This window comes from Octodon degus, unplaced genomic scaffold (assembly GCF_000260255.1).
Source record: "Octodon degus isolate 3935 unplaced genomic scaffold, OctDeg1.0 scaffold00221, whole genome shotgun sequence".
NCBI lineage: Eukaryota > Metazoa > Chordata > Mammalia > Rodentia > Octodontidae > Octodon > Octodon degus.
In genome coordinates this window covers 190,540-206,752 of record NW_004524797.1, presented here as the reverse complement: position 1 = coordinate 206,752, position 16,213 = coordinate 190,540, and the positions used below count along the sequence as shown (strand labels likewise).

Genomic DNA, 16,213 nt, shown 5'->3' with positions numbered 1-16,213 from the left:
ATAAGGGTATATATCTGATCTCAAATCTGGAGGTAAAACTAGATGATGACCATTTTGTACTCTAACACCCTCTTTTTTTTAAAAAAAGGAAGGCAGTTTTAAAAGTCCCAAATGAAGAATCTGAGTACTACCTTCTGTGCAAGCCTAGGAAGTACCAGTACTCAGATACATCTTTCACCTGCGATGGTAATATGCAAAGCATTTTGGGGGCAGCTAACAAACATGAGGCTACAAAAGGATCAGGTCCTGCAAGAGAAGACTGGTGGGATGGGCTTCCTAAGTAGGGCCCACACCTGCCCTGACGTTGTGGATGTCCTTCTCTATGTGCTCGACTCTTGGATTGTGCAGGTGTAGACACAGCTCCAGTTCTGAATCCAGTTCACTGATCTTGCTGGCCACGATCGCCTGTGTGTTGAAGGCACACTGAGCAAACCACTTCTCAAGGTGTTCAAAAAAGCCAGCTCGAAGTCTGGAGGAGAAAGCAGCAAAGGTCAGCCCTGCCAGGAACTGTAAGCTGTAGGAGACCTTCCTACACTAAGCCTCAAGGTACTTCCCCTCTTCATACATACTTCCTCATTTTGTTCCCTAGTTATCTTGCATCTCATCCTGGAAGAGGGACAACCAGTCATCTACCCAGGTCACCCCTGGAGGACTTCAGGTGGTGTCGAACTTTTGTTTTTACAAAGAAGGATTGGATGAATAGCTTTGTACTTTTGCTAAGTACAGAGGTGTTTCTATGGGATTTGGCCCTGAATTTGATTTGCTGAGTCAAAAGTTAAAATACATTTGTGGTCCTGGTAGCTACAGCCAAATTTTTTCCACTGGAGGGCAACCCGTAATCCCATAAGTAAAGAATACTAGTTTCTTTTTCTTCACAGCCTCAGAATATTTTGTCACATTTTTGAATTTGACAATTTTGTTATATTTTTATGGAGCATATTTTCATACATTCAATTTCTTCTTCTGTATATCATTCCCTAATATCTTTTGTCCTTTCTCTATTATATAGTTGCTTTTTTTGGTATTATTCTCTGCATGAAGCCCATTGGCTTTGATGTGAGTTGCAAATATTGTTTTCTAACTTAGCTTGTCATCCTTTAAAAAATACATGCTTTTTAAAAGATGTTAGTTCCCCCCAAAATAGCAACAACAACAAAAAACCCCTCAGTAGGAGTCTTTTTATGGCAGCTGCTGAGTCGTTTTTGACATTTCCATAAAATATGAAGGGTTAAGAATGGCGAAGACAGTCTTGGAGGTCAAAACTGTCGGATACGAAGACAGCACAGCGCTGCAGTGATCAGTCAGTGTGAGGTAGCTGCTCAAGGGCAGACACACAGAGATGGAACAAGGCAGCAGTAGAAGAAAAGGCGGCACAGCAGTGAGTGACCGAGGCTCCCCTCATGCTCTGTATGGGGGAGAAATGAAGCTCTGCACTGTACCACATCTTAAACAAAAATCAGTTCCAAGTGGCCTTTTAGATCTAAACATGTAAGTTTAAAATAATAACATTTCAAATATGTAATATTGGAGAACATTTTCATGACCTTTGGAAAGCAAAAGGAGAAATTAAAGACCAAACACAAAGTAAACTTATTCTAATGAGAGAACTGACAAGTTGGACCTTATTAAAAATAAGAATTTCTCTCTCAGGAGTCATGTTCTACTAATATATTCTAAGTTTACTCACATTTTAAAAATATACTGTACATGACATAAACCAATGAATAAAAGAATAGGAATCTCTGTTTATCAAAAGATGCCTTTACACAGAATAAAAAATGGCAAGCCCAGAGAGGGGATGAACATTTGTCACATATTTATCAAACAAAAGCTTCATATGGGTAATGTAATGAACTCACATGAATTAGTAAAAAGACAGACAATCTACTAGAATGGACAAAAGATTTCACTAGACATCATAGTCACACACACTCACACACACACACAGAACTAAAAAAATACCCAAATGGCCAACAAGTATATGAAAAGGTGCACCACATCAATATCATTACTCATCAGGAAAAGGCAAAGTAATCCCACAACAGGACCTGCTAAAATTACACTGGGTTGACTAAACTAAAAATCATTGACAACATCAATTGTTGTTGAAGATCTGGACCAACTAGGACTCTCAGTGTTGCAAACTGTCAAACTGCTTTTCAAAACTCTTTGGTAGTATCTTTTGATTATACCTCCTAAAGATGGACATGAACATATTCCATGATTCAACAACTAGTTGATTCATTCTTAGTTAAATGAGAAACAGGAATGTACATGTATGTTCACCCAAAAACTTCTACAAGAATATTCAGAGCAACATTATTTTGGCATACTTTCAAATTTGAAAAGATCAAAATGTGCATCAGTAGTGTGGATAAATACAATTAAATAGATTGTATATTTCCACAACAAGATACCACAGAAAAATTAAAAAGAATATAGCCGTGTTCAAGAATATATATGAATCTTACAAATGTGAAAGAATCCTATCATAAAAGAGTGAGTTCTGAATATTGTTAAGTAAAGTTCAAAGCCACACAAAATGAACTCAGCAGTCAGAGTATTTATCCCTAGGGAAAGAAGGGCAGTTACTGTGGATGGTCACATCAGGTGGCATCTTGGAGGAGTGGTTAATGGTTCTGTTTCTTATGGGTTCTAAGTACCAGATGTGTTCTCTTTGGACAATTCAAATGCTAAACACTGGATTTCCATACTTTTAAGTATGTATGTTTTATTTCAACATAGAAACAGTGTCAGCTGGCATAGTAGTTGATGCCATGTTCTAGAATTATAGGGTCTAGATTCAGAGGTTGGATCCAATCTTCTTAGTTTTTAAATTAGTTAATCAATTATTTGGTACAGGGTCTCACTACACAGCTCGGACTTGAGTGATCCTCCTGTCTCAGCCTCCCCAGCGCACGGGGGTCCCAAGCTCAGCACAGCATGTGGTACCCATACTGGGGATTGACCCCCAGTCCTTGTGCTTGCCAGGCAGGCCCTTAGACCTCTGAGCTATCTCCCCAGCCTGAATCTTCTTATTTTGGAGGCCACAGCCAAATGACTCAACACTCTGAGCTTCCGTTCCTTCATTTTATCAAATGGAGTTAATTCATAGTGAGGGGGTTACGCTCAATAAATAGCAGTCCTTGTGGGGGACCTTTGCTGATCTTTGTCCTAAGGGCTTTGGGAGGAATAAGCATGGCCTATGGTAGAGAAAGGAGAAGGGTACTAGAGTCAAGAGATACTTTAGTAGTGAGATGACGCTGAGGTATAGGAGAAAGAGCCCAGAGGCTAGATCTTAATCCTTCTGCTCCTTGCCTCTGGCTTCCTGCCCATGGTGGACCGACAAGGTGATCATGAGCCAATTAATTCTCTCAGTGGCAGAAGGGCATTGAAAATGCCATTCAAATGTCAAATGAAAATTTCCATGTTTGACCTAAACTGTAAGAAAAGGTCCAGCAGCTTGGGAGTTAGGGGAGAGAAATGCTCCAGATATGATTATGGACCACATCTTTATTCTTCATTGTTCTTTTTCTATTTTCTGCGACAAGTATATCAACTAGTGCAAAATTCTATACATGATGTGATTTACATCTATAGAAATAAAAACATAAAAAAAGAAAAGAAAAACTAAGATAACAGATGCCAAGAACCAGAACCCTGGAGCATCTGGCAGTGAAAAAAGTGTTTTAGTGTGCAAGGGCCATACCAGCAGAGCACCCTGGGAGGGGTGCAGGGGGAACTCTCACCCAGGGTACTAATGACTACAACTAATTCCGGGATATTTGTTATTTCGCGAATTATCTACTATCGTAATTACTTTTCTCATTGCTGAGACAAAATACCTGACACCCAAAGTTAAAGGGCTCTTTAGCTCAGTTTGAAGAGGTTTCAGTCCATAATCAGCTGGCTCTAAAGCAGGGTGGTACATGGCAGAGGGGCAGCAGTTTGTGGCAGCAGAAGCAGAAGAAAAAAAAACATGGAAAGAGACAAACCTCTTTCTGTTCCTTATATTGTATTCAGTCTACCAGGATTAGGGTGGTGCCAAGCCAATGTGGACTGATCTAGCAATCACCCACCCTTCACACCAGCATTGCGCTACAAATCTACCACACATACTAGATTCAGTCACTCCAACAAAACCCTGTCACTGCACGAGGCTTTGGGGGAACATCTAGACACGAACCATATCATCTACATTTATATTTTTTCCCAGCCCAAATTAATTTTTTATTGTAATTTATCTTGTGAATATAGCGCAGAGCAAATGAAGGAGAATACAAGAATTTTGTACTCACTGTTTCTTAATTTCTAAAATTAGTCCGGATGGAATTATTACTTGTTCTATGAACTTATTGCTGGAGGCCTTGTTGATGAGTATGGCCGAGCAATTAGAAGGGGGCCTCTTGCAACTCTCCTCGTTTTCCAGAGATAAGAGGACAAAATAAGTATTTCCACTGGACGTTGTGAAGGACTCCATCTCCTCATAGATTGTCTCCTCCATGCTTTCTTCTTGAGTTTCTGCCTAAGCAGATAACAAGACTTGGGTGAGTACCATTAAATGAACTTGCAATGCTGACACTTGGCAATAAAAGACTGTAAATCTGTGGGGCAAATCTTGCTTGGAACTGTTCCCCTAAGCTCCACTCCACAGACCCTTTAAAAGTGACAAGTTCTACATAATTTTTTTTCCAGAACTGGGGATTGAACTCAGGTCCTTGCACTTGCCAGGGAAGCACTTATTCTACTGAGCCATCTCCCCGGCCCCCCTTACATAAAATTTTGGATTCCCAGTTTTTCTAAAGAATATCAGAAAAGCTAGCAATTCTGAGCTGGTACCCCCATGTGGCATTTTTAGCTGGGGCTGAAAAGTGGTTGGCTGTACAATCAGAGTCACTTGTCATTATTTTATACTTGCCCTTCAGCCCTCTCTTCTGTTACATCTGTGGGTGTTTAAGTTTTGGGTCCCTGCTCAAACAGGAGTTTCATAGACCAATGCTTCCACAACAATGCAGATATTCTATAATTATGGAATTTAAGTTATTATTTTGTGAGTTTGAATGTATTATAAGAACAAGGTCTGCTTATATGAGTTACCGTCCAGCACTCAAAAGACAGCCAAGTCTTTTTTTCCATAATTATATTGAGAGACAAATAGCAATGAGACAGTTTTAAATCAAATTGGTAGGACAGTTTCAATAATTAACACATTGCATACTCTCTTCCTAGTGGTTATTTGCTGTACAAGATGCAGACATGATATCCTATTTATATACACTATTAGAACAAATCCCTCTGTTCATTAAGAGAATGTAATTATATATCTATCCTAACCACTTTGAATACACAGATACAAAATGAACATTCATCTGTATCCCCTTTTTTTGTTGAGATCCATCATTTGAATATTATAGGTGTGTTAACTCAGCAAAATATTCTAAAAGAGTCCAGTAATCCATAATAGTATTGGGTCTTCTGCTTGACTGGCAATGTCAGAAATTGTTGACCTGAGTCCACTACAGCTTAACATAACAACAAGGCTACAGTTCAACATAACAACAAAACTTCGTTTTTATACTTTTCTGCTGGATGGCCAAGACCAAGGTAAAGCAGGACCTATGCAACAAGAGTTGTAGCTTTTGGATCTGATAAGGTCAGTGAAATCTCCTCAGGATTTATCCTGAGAGCCTGTACCTCAGATTGTAGATCCTTTGTCAGTGTCAGCCATGTGGATGAGTCACAGCCGTTCCTTGGCCAATGTGCTCCCTGTGAAAGCCAGAGAGAATGTTTTCTCTCCATGTGACTCTTCTTCATGTGACTCTACATCATCAATCACTTTCCTCTTTGGCCCCATAATCTCCTTGATCAGAAAATTTGGGACACTACTGAGTTGCATGACAGGTTCATAAGTGTCCTGAGTCTTAATTGACCTTAGAAGGCTTGGGTCAAAATGTTGGCTTTCCTTGCCAACATTGAGAAGTTTTTGCATGTCAAAAGAAATTACCAACAAAGTGAAAAAATAACCCACAAATTTCAAAAAAATCTTCACAAACAAGTACTCAGACAAAGGTCTGCTCTCTAGAATTTATAAGGAACTAAAAAACACTAGGGCCCCAAAATTTAAAGACCTAGTCCAGAAATGAGCTTCCAAAATGAACACACACTTCTCAGAAAATGAAATTAAAGAAGCAAATAAATATATTTAAAAATTCTCCACATCACTAGCCATCTGTGAAATGCAAATTAAAACCACATTGAGATATCATCTCACCCCAGAAAGGATGGCTATCATAAAGAAGTCAACCAACAATAAATGTTGGAGAGGCTGTGGGGAAAAAGGAGCCCTTCTCCACTGCTGGTGGGAATGTAGACTGGTGCAACCATTATGGAAATCAGTGTGGAGACTCCTTAGAAAACTTGGACTAGAAATCCCATTTAAACCAGCTATTCCTCTACTGGGAATTTTCCCGGAAGATCTGAAAACATCATATCATAGTGATATATGTGTGCCTATGTTTACAACAGCACAATTTGTGATAGCCAAATCTTGGAAACAACCAAGATGCCCATCACCTGAGGAATGGATGAAAAAGATGTGGTATTTTTATACAATGCAGTATTACTCAGCTATCAAGAATGATAAACTTGAAGCCTTTATATTGAAGTGGATGCCACTTGAAGATATGTTCATAAGTGAAATAAACTAGAAACACACATGTGTAAATATCATATAGTTTCCCTAGTATAAGAACTCAAAAGAAGAAATACAAAAAGAAAGGTATAATACAACTAAAAGGAAAGCAAGAACTTGAGGACTATACAATGAAGAGAGAGCAAGGAGAAGAGCTTTTTGAACAATCATTGGGTAGATAATTGTTTAAAAAGAAGGGGGTGGCAGGGGCAAGTCGTACAGTTATATGTAGAAGATGGGTAAGGCAATGATCCTGAGAATCTTCAGAAGATTTTTGAATCTTGCAGTTAATTGGAATGATTCTCATCCTGACTAACTATATATACAGACACCTGTGAACTAAGCAACTGTACTGAAGATGGCAATTTATCATAGTAGCTTGGAGTGCCTGTCATTCTGGTCTTCTGAATACGAGCTGCTTGTCATGACATTCCAGTTGCTGCTGTGCTGTCTCTTGGGTAGATGGTTGTTCAAAAAGAAGGGGGTGTTGAATGAAGGCAGGAGACAGGAAAAGAAATGTTGCGGGACTGTTCTGCTACAAGGTTGTATATGGTTAGATTTATGGACTTATATGTAAACATAAGAATTATACAGTTCTTTATGCCTATTTTTAAAATATATTTTAATTTTTAAAATGTTTTTCATCATATTCTGTAGGGACTTAAAGTTCAACATATCAATACTTGATGAAAAATACCTGTTCCATGTTATGCCTAAGATGTTTGATATTCAGACAGATAGTGAGGTTAAGCTTAACAGCCTAGATTGTATGGTAATAACAATAAGCTTCTCTTTAAGTTTGAAGACCAAAATTAGAGAAAAAGGAGGGCCACAAGGAAAGCCAGCCAAGTCTGAATCTTTTGTATTACAGCTCTAGTGAACAGGAAGGAGAGGGAAGACTGGGATGATGCAGGAGACTGAGTTGATGTGTATGACAGAGAGGAGCCGAGTCTGGGCGTGGTGGTGCACTCCAGTAACCCCAGTGCTGGGGAGACTAAGAACAGGAGGGTCGCTACGAGCCCAAGCTGTGTAGGGAGACCCTGTGCCAATTACACAAGGGGAGGTGAGCAATGAAGTGGCCCAAGAGAGAGAAAAGCTGGGCAGTTGAGAGGTGACTAGCATTCATTGCAGGGACGGGAAGAGAGGAAAGTGAATTTTGAAGATTATGGCTGTGAATGAAGAACTGGATCTTTCTTGACAAAAGTAAGAAGGGATGAACACTTTATCATTCCTTATATGCACTTCTCTGGAGACTGGGACCCCACATAGAAAGGACATAGCCAACTCTCTCCTCCCCCAGGCATGAGCCTGGCGCTGGCCTACCTCACCCACAGAGGAGCTCTCCCATTCCTCCTCTGCTTCTTCCTCATTTGTCGCTTCCTCTTCTTTCTTTTCCTCCATTTCCTCTTCTTCCTCTTCCTCCTCGTCTTCTTCCTCCTCCTCCTCCTCCTCCAGCACCTTCTCTTCTGGAGCTCTCACACTTCCCAGGCTCAGGGATGCTCCTGAGGAGCTCTCTCTTCCACTCTGCATTTCCTCTGATGCCTGCACAGAGTGCCCTCTGGACTCATCCACCCGGTCACTCTGTGAAGAACTGACCCACTGGCTCAGCTCCTCCTCAGCTCCAGAGGACACCATTTCTTGACCTTTTTCTTCTTCCATCTCTCCCGTTGGTCTTGCAAAATCCATCCCTTTACTGACACTTTCCCCACTTCTTATTTCTGCTTTAGCCTTTTGCTTTTTTGTTGGTTTCCTCTTCCTCTTCAGGGAATGCTTTTCATATCCCTCTATCCACAACCAGCACCAAAGCACAAGGAGACACAAGTTAATAGCTTGCCTGGGTGGGGACTCCCAACCCGGAGAGATACAGGAATGAAGTTATGGAGAGTTGGACTTGAATGGCAAAAGTCTTACCTTGCCCCTGGACTCTAAGAGTGACTTCCCCAAGCAAGTTCTACAAGAGGAAAGCAGGAGTTACTAAGGCACCTGTGCTGCCCTTCCCCACAGTGACACTCCTAAGGATGTCACTTTTAAGTGAAAGGAATCCCTTTCCCTTCAATAGATCTTGCAACCTGAGCTGGTTTCATTCACTGGGGTAGTCGGGGTGTTTCTAATCCAAGGAGCTCACTTTTCTTAATTCCAACCAGGCTAACGTGCCCTTTACAGAACACACTGAGCAGTAATGGAACAAAATCTCACTTTGACCCACTGTTCTAGTAATCTCTTTTTTATTCAATTTCACTTACCCCTAGCTGGAGTATGCATTTAATTTAGATACAATAAATGCTCTATGAGTAAGTACACAAATCCCTGGCATGGTTTGAATACCAGAGTCCGACCCTCTTTCCACGTACATAGCCAGAGTCTCTTTCTCTTCTCAGTCTAATGGAGGTTGATAGGCACCAGAAGTTAGTGGACTGACAGTAAAAAAAAAGCTACTTTATTTGACACTTGTCACTCCATGCATCATACCTACCACTGCCACACAACTGTCCTACAATTGTCCTAAAATATGACTTGAAGGATGCAAAGAAAGGGGCCAGAATCTGTTGTCCTGGATGGGGACAGCAAGAGCCTGACAGTTCTGGGAATTTCTCTGTTTACCCAACACTTCCCTTGTCTCACACACTCCGGGTGAAACTGTGGATGACAGTGTGGTCTGTGGAGCTGGCAGGTGCAGACTTGAGTTCTAGCTCCTTACAAATGGAGTGATCTTGGGCAAATCCTTTACCCCTTCATCCCCCATTCTGTGAAATGGGGATCGTACAAATGTTCACATCTTTAACCCAGGCAACAAGGATGATCTCGAAGGACAGACAATGAAAAGGGTCGGCCAAATAGCTCAGTTGATTAAAGTGCCTGCAAGCAGGTGCAGGGGCCCGGAGTTCAATCCCTGGGTCTGCCATGCTGGCCCCACCCCTGGGGAATGCTTAGATGGCAATTGAGACTGGGCGTGGTGGTGTGCACCTGTAATCCCAGCACTTGTGGCACTGTAAACAGGTGGATCACTACGAGTCCAATCTAGTAGTGAGACTCTGAACACTCTGTAGACCCTTCCCTAAAATTAAAGAAAGACAATGACATCACCCTCCCGTAGGCTGAGCCTCCACCTCTTTCTCAGAGCCATGTGGAGCACTTACTAGGTATTTGAACAGGGATCCCTTCCTAAGGGAGAGATTCTCCAGGTTGGTACTAGGTATTCTACATATATGAGAGGCACTCAGCCAAACTCAGCGTCAATAGCAAGCATTTTCAGTCTGGATGGGAAGGACCCTGGCTATGCATGTGGAAAGAGGTCAAACTCTGGGTGTTCAAACCAGTACATTCCAGGGAACTGTGTACTTACTCAATGAGCATTTATTGTTATGTAACATATGCATACTCCAGCTAGGGGTAACTGAAGTTGAATAAAAATTAGTAAGGCATACTTGTCCTTTAGGAAAGACATTCTAGTCAAGTGCTCTGAACTCCTATAGATGACAACAACCAAGAAAAAGTGAGTTCAGAGATTGGAGTGGGGGAGGGTGTTGAGAGGGTAGGGCAAGTGCTCCTCAGGCTGAGGGCTCCTTATCCCTGGTAGCAGACTGGGAAGAGGGGTCCTGGGGACTGTGTGGAAGAGACAGCAGCAGAGAGAATAGGATGGGGAAGGGTCACAGGCGGGGGTCAGGTGCAAGAACGGGGATGAGCTGCCTAAGCCAGGGGGAGTGAAGGCAGAAGCACAAGGTACAGGTTCTCTAGGGGTGCTATTTGTGATTTGATGGGGACTGAAGATTGCTGAGGGACTTCTGAGCAGAGTGAGTAGGTCAGAGTCAATTGCAGGACAATTGTGTGGCAGTGGTAGGTATGATGCATGGAGCTCCAAGGGTCATATGAAGTAGCTTTTTAACTATCAGCCCACTAAAGCCTATTGCCTGTCAACCTCCTTTAGACTGAGGAGGAAGAGATGGCCTCTTTTCAGCCTCTCTCTTCTTGATGTCCTGGCTTTGTACCCTGCAGCCTCAGGAATGACTTTCAGTGTCTTGGCAGATCCAATGAGACATCAACCTCAGCTCTGCTCTTTCATGAGTGGTTGTGGCTATCAAGTCCCCCTAAATACCTGTTCAAAGATTTCACGAATGAAGAAATGCTTGCTGAGCTTGGAGCTATAGGAGTTGAGTTCTTTGAGTATGATCTCTGGGTATGCCATCACTTCCTTGGTCAGGAGGACGTGAGAGCACTCATATCTGGGAGGGAGGGAGATAAGATGAGGTGTGGGAGTGGGGTTCTCAGTAGAGTGTGGGAGACCCCTGCCCATGGCTACTCCCTTGCCACAAAGGGGTTGGTCTGATACCTGGCAATCAGCACTACACAGAACTACTATGAGGGAGTCTCTTTCTGTGGTTTGTTTGCTATTTTTCTGATCATATATGCTTTTTGTAGAAAATTTAGAAGCCACACACACAAAATTGTCTATTTTATTGCATACTTCCTTTTCTTGCCCGCTGGCGGAATTTTAGCTTGAACTTCACCTAGGTGATCCCAACAAATTCTCAAACTCCCCACATTTTATGTGTCTCAGGTAAGGAGACTAAGGTTCAGGAGGTTACTTATTTGCCCCTAGTTTTACTTCTGGATCTAATTAAGTGCTGCAATCAACTGTGGTGGAATTTCACTTCTGTGAATTGGTCCTACAGAACTAGTTGTACAAAAGCACAAAGACACAAGGACTTTCACAGAGAACTATCTGTAATACTGTCCTGAGAAACTGGAACCAATTGAAAAAGCTAATTAACTAAGATACTAAATCATTATGAGGTACCTATATTAATAAATTTCATATGCTCATTTAAAATTGAAATATATGTGCAGTTACAGAACAAATTGGTACAGTATAATCTATCCCTTGTTTTACAAACTTCATTTATAAATATCCACACATATAAATGAGTATTTCCAAGAACAGTTGGACAGGAATGAAGAGAAAGTCTCTGTAGAGGCCGACTTTCATATAGAGCATACATGTTTAAAAATTTTAAAAAAGGGTCTAAGTTCTTGACTTTTAAACTACAGTGCCTTGAAACTGTTTCTTAAAAATCTTCCAAAATTATGTCTAGATATTTTGGTACTGGCTGCAAGCAGGGTGCAGAGGACAGCGATGCTCTCCAATGCTGGTGGAAGTTTCATCTCTGGCTTGCTGGGCACACCGTGGGCTCCTATGAGGTTGTTTGTGATCCTGCACATGAATCTAGGCCATCCCTTCTTTCCTTTGGGGAACTGGTCAATGTACCTGGATTTCATGTTCTTCAGAAAGCTTTTGGCCTTTTCCAGGTATGCCTTTAGTGTTTCTTCCCGGCTTTGCTGCCTCAGTTGGTCTAAGAGCTTATCAAAGTGTACCTCCTGGGCCTAGAAGCCACTCCCAAAACAAGAAGAAGCACATATGAGTTCACAGTGCTTGCAGAGTTTAAGTGATACAGAGATCCTGACACTGAACCTGAGGTCCAGGCAGTTGGGGCAGGCCTGGGGCTCACTGTCCTGCAGAAACGAAGGGCAATAAATCTGTTGTCCCTATTGCTGTCTTCACTATAGGCTTCTGGGTTCTCCTCTGAGCCTGGACTATTCTTCTGCCTACTTTTCTCCCCTGGAAACTAGCTCAAATGGGACTCTTCAGGAATGCAGCCCTCACACTCACCCCGTCTGGCCAAGCCCAGTGTACATGCCAGACACACCAGCTCCTCTCCTTGCTTCTCCTGAGTCTTTCTCAAAACCACATGCTAAGGTTGAACTCCCTCCACCCTGCCTGTGAGGGCAGGGGCAGGCTGATCTGTGGTGGCTGGTGATACTTTATTCCTTTATTACATACCTTTGAAAACATGCTGAACACTTGCACGGCCTGCTATGCAAATAACATGCTTTGCTGTGTTATCAACTGGGTCTGCCCTTCTCCCCCACTCACGCCTTAGAGAATATGATGTCTTGTCAGACCCTATTTGTGAGCACTTGGAGCTACTCCTTCTTGCCTTATGTCACATTTTATCAGGCCCTACTTATGAATTACTGACCTATAGTGTTGGACTTCAATATATGTGTAAACTTGAAAGTTTGGCACCCACTTTGAAGGCTCAAGCTGCGGCAGTTTTCACTGACATTTGGACTAGGAGAGCTCAAGCTGGGACCGGCCTTGGAGCTTTAAAGTTGTCATCCTTGTCTCTAGCATGGAGGGGCCTTCCTTGCTGGGCTAGCATCAAGCCAGTTTCTCTGGCGAAACTGCTTGGATAAAAAAGTATCAATCTTTCATTAGACTTTATTCCTTTGCCTTGAACAACTAGACATGACTAATTCTGGAACTCCCCGAGGAGTCAGTGATCCTCATCAATCAAGTATGTTCCCTCTAAGGTGGTTCATATTGTTCTTAAATATTGTGAACTGAAACACTCCTTGTAGGACAGCAAACGATGGCTCATAAAGTCATGCTCTGATCATTTCCTTATTTTTTTTAATTTTTATTTTATTTATGTGTGTGTGTGTGTGTGTGTGTGTGTGGCCAGTTCAGCCCGCCTGGGGGCGGGGCTGGCTGGCATGTGGTGCTGGGGGATTGAACCGCGGTCCATGTGCTTTGCTAAGCTTGTTCTAAGTAGGTGCTTTAGACCACTGAGCCATCTCACCAGCCCATCATTTCCTTATTTTGACCATTCAGAGGGCTCCCCGTTCAGTCTGTCTGTCTCTACTCTCTTACAGACAGGGCTGGTTCTGAAGATCCATCACATAGCTGTGATGTGGTCCAAGATTTCTGCTACTCCCACCTGGTCCCAAAATCAAGGGAAGCCTCAATATCTTCACTGGTACATGTTTTGTAACTTAAGGTTTTGCATTTGTGTTTAGGATCTGTTTTGAATTAATTTTTTTTGTTTACATGGATTTGTTTGTTTTGTTTGCATCCAAATGCTGAGTTCTCTGGCCTGATCAGACCTGGAAGTCCCGGGATGACCCAGCCCTCAGTCCCACTCTGGGTTCTCCAGGGGCTGGGGGCACCTGGTTCTCCAGATTGCGCCTCTGCCTGGACTGTTCCATCCTCTTCTCGAGCTCCAGCTCCTGCTGCAACAGCACACTCTGATGTGCCTCCCATAGCTGCACGGCCTCCTGGAAGTATCTGAGGAGGTCTGAGCTCTGCCACTCTGTCTGCTTGGCCAAGGCTTCAAGGGAATTCTGCAGTGGCAGATGCAGGGTGGGGTGTGTGTGGTTGAGGGTTGACCAGTCCAGGACCAATAAAGGGCCCACTCATAAAACTCCATGTCTCTAAGATATGAAAGTCACTGCCCAGGAACTGCCCTTTGAAGCCACCTTCTGGGCCACAAGTGGACTTCTGGCCCACTCTCACTGGGGCAGCATACCATACCCATCTTGGCCTGGGCACATTCCCTTCTCTAGAATTCTCTGACTCACCAGTCTAGGCGAACCCCATACCTGCCGCTAAGTCCTCATGTGCCATCCCACCTCTTATGCCCTCTTCTGGGTCAAGGGTTGGAAAACTGTAGTCTGAAAGCTAAATGTGGCCCTCTGTCATTTTTGTTTGCACCTCTGAAATTAACACCGATATTTTAGTTTGTTATGGTTGAAAACAGAAACAGCTTAAAAGGCAAAACACTGATATGGAGATTCATGAAGTTCAAATTCCACTGTATATCAATAGTTATTGGAACATAGCCACAGGAAACAAAGCTGAACAACTTCTGACAGAGGCCTGGTGGCCCTTTGAGTATACAATAGCCACTATCCAGTCCTCCACAGAAAGTGCTTGCTGTCCCTGGCTCAAGACTGTAGGCCTCTTGGGGCCGGGGACTTCTTGCTCATCTGTAACTCTCTTTACCCAGAGCAGCAAGGGCTCAGGTGCCCTCCCACCCTGAGACTCATGATCTCCTTGAGTATGTGCAGCACCCTTGTCAGGTGTGGCTTCAGGATGTTGGGGGGGCGAGCATGGAAACCCCATCACAGGTCTGCTCTGTGAGGGGAGCTGAGAGCCAGGATGCTAACACCCCAGGGCCATGCAAGCAGAGGGCTCCCGTCCTCCACTGCCTTTGTGCCCAGCAGCCCGGGAAGCCCACCACAACTCTGGGCCCCAGTGGCTCACGCACATCCAGGAGCTCCAGCTCCTCCTCCACCTTGCTCTGCAACGCCCCCACTGTCTGGAAGGTCAGGCTCACCAGGTTCTCGGCCTCTGCCTCAGTGAAGGCCTTCCAGTCCAACAGCTGCTTCTAGGGAGGGAAGCAAAAAGCCTGGCCCAGGTTAGGGCTACAGATCCTGGGGGATAAACTGCACCCAAAAGGGCCCCCACCTGGCTGCAGGGTGAACATGGGCTCCTCTTGGTTCTGCTCCCTTGGGGCCAAATGGCAGTGCAAAGTGGCTGCAAGCACTCAGGGAGCAGCAGAAGCTTCAGGGGCAGTAGGTGGGGCCCTGAGGACAGCGGTGTGCAGGACACAGAGAGTTAAGGCTGAAGTCTAAGGAGGCCTAAGGCACACACCTCACAGTGGATTTCCTGGAGGAGGTGGCTTTGGAATAAACCCTCAGGACTCCAGGAACAGCTGGGGAGGGGCTGGGCAGAGGGAACAGGATCAGAAGCTGGTGAGTGCCAGGGCCTTGGATGAAGGAACAAAAGTCAGGGTCATGACTAAAGGGTATCCAGGAGGGGAGCTGGCAAGGGAGCATGTGGAGGCCCAGGTGTAGCTCCTTGGCAGGCCTGTAAGACGATGCCCACCTTGCAGTTCTGCACTTCGGCCAAGCACTCTTGCCATGTCTTTTCATACAGCAAGCGGATCCGCATCATGCAGTCCATGTGGTAGGCACCTCCAGGCACAGAAAACAAAACAGGAAAAAGAAGAGTAACCCCTTTGCCAAGGGAAGCTGCTTCCCCCTGGCAAAACATCTCCACAGATCATCTGTGGGTTCACAGCAATGACTGGTACTGCTCTCCTTAGAGTTGCAGGTACCCCGAGATAAAGACCTCACAAGAGCCCATCTCTGTCTGGAATGCTTCTGACTCTGGCAGTCCTCTGTTACAGGAGGACAATGATGTCACTGATCCCAGTACACTGCTGTGAGTCTCAAAGGATGGAAAAATTGTATCTTCTGATCCTCCTATAAGTCCCCAGAGCTCAATTGTCTCACCTTCCTCTCTTCCCAGAATGGAAGTGCCACCCACATCCTCCCAGATAAGTGGCTGCTGGGCAGAGCTATGCCAAAGCTACTACTTCAACAGTTTCAGAGAGATCTGAGAGAGCTCCACAAATGTCACTCACCGAGCTCCTTGTTCAAGGCATTGAGAGAAGACTGCCATGTGCTCAGCTTGGCGATATTGTACTTGGGGGGCAAGAGGTTACTGGAGAGGGAAGAGATGGCAAGCAGGTCACCATGCACGTAAGCTCTACTTGCCAAAATGGGTGGCATTTTGAGAAGCATATTATTGACTAAATACAGAAGAAGAAGAAGAAGAAGAAGAAGAAGAAGAAGAAGAAGAAGAAGAAGAAGAAGAAGAAGAAGAGCAAGAAGAAGAAC

At 43.8% G+C, this 16,213-nt stretch overlaps 1 protein-coding gene across 1 annotated transcript in view; it reads right to left on the bottom strand.

Moving 5' to 3' along the window:
• Ccdc180 (coiled-coil domain containing 180) overlaps positions 1–16,213 on the bottom strand; it is a 67,193-nt gene that overhangs the window by 37,225 nt on the left and 13,755 nt on the right. Inside the window, exons 12-21 of the mRNA XM_023705483.1 lie at positions 15,958–16,037; positions 15,417–15,505; positions 14,797–14,916; positions 13,697–13,870; positions 11,955–12,070; positions 10,785–10,911; positions 8,603–8,642; positions 8,015–8,475; positions 4,299–4,525; positions 294–469 (exon numbers count right to left, since the gene is read on the bottom strand). Of these exons, the coding sequence (XP_023561251.1) occupies positions 294–469; positions 4,299–4,525; positions 8,015–8,475; positions 8,603–8,642; positions 10,785–10,911; positions 11,955–12,070; positions 13,697–13,870; positions 14,797–14,916; positions 15,417–15,505; positions 15,958–16,037 (1,610 nt within the window). The remainder of the gene's footprint in view (positions 1–293; positions 470–4,298; positions 4,526–8,014; positions 8,476–8,602; positions 8,643–10,784; positions 10,912–11,954; positions 12,071–13,696; positions 13,871–14,796; positions 14,917–15,416; positions 15,506–15,957; positions 16,038–16,213) is intronic.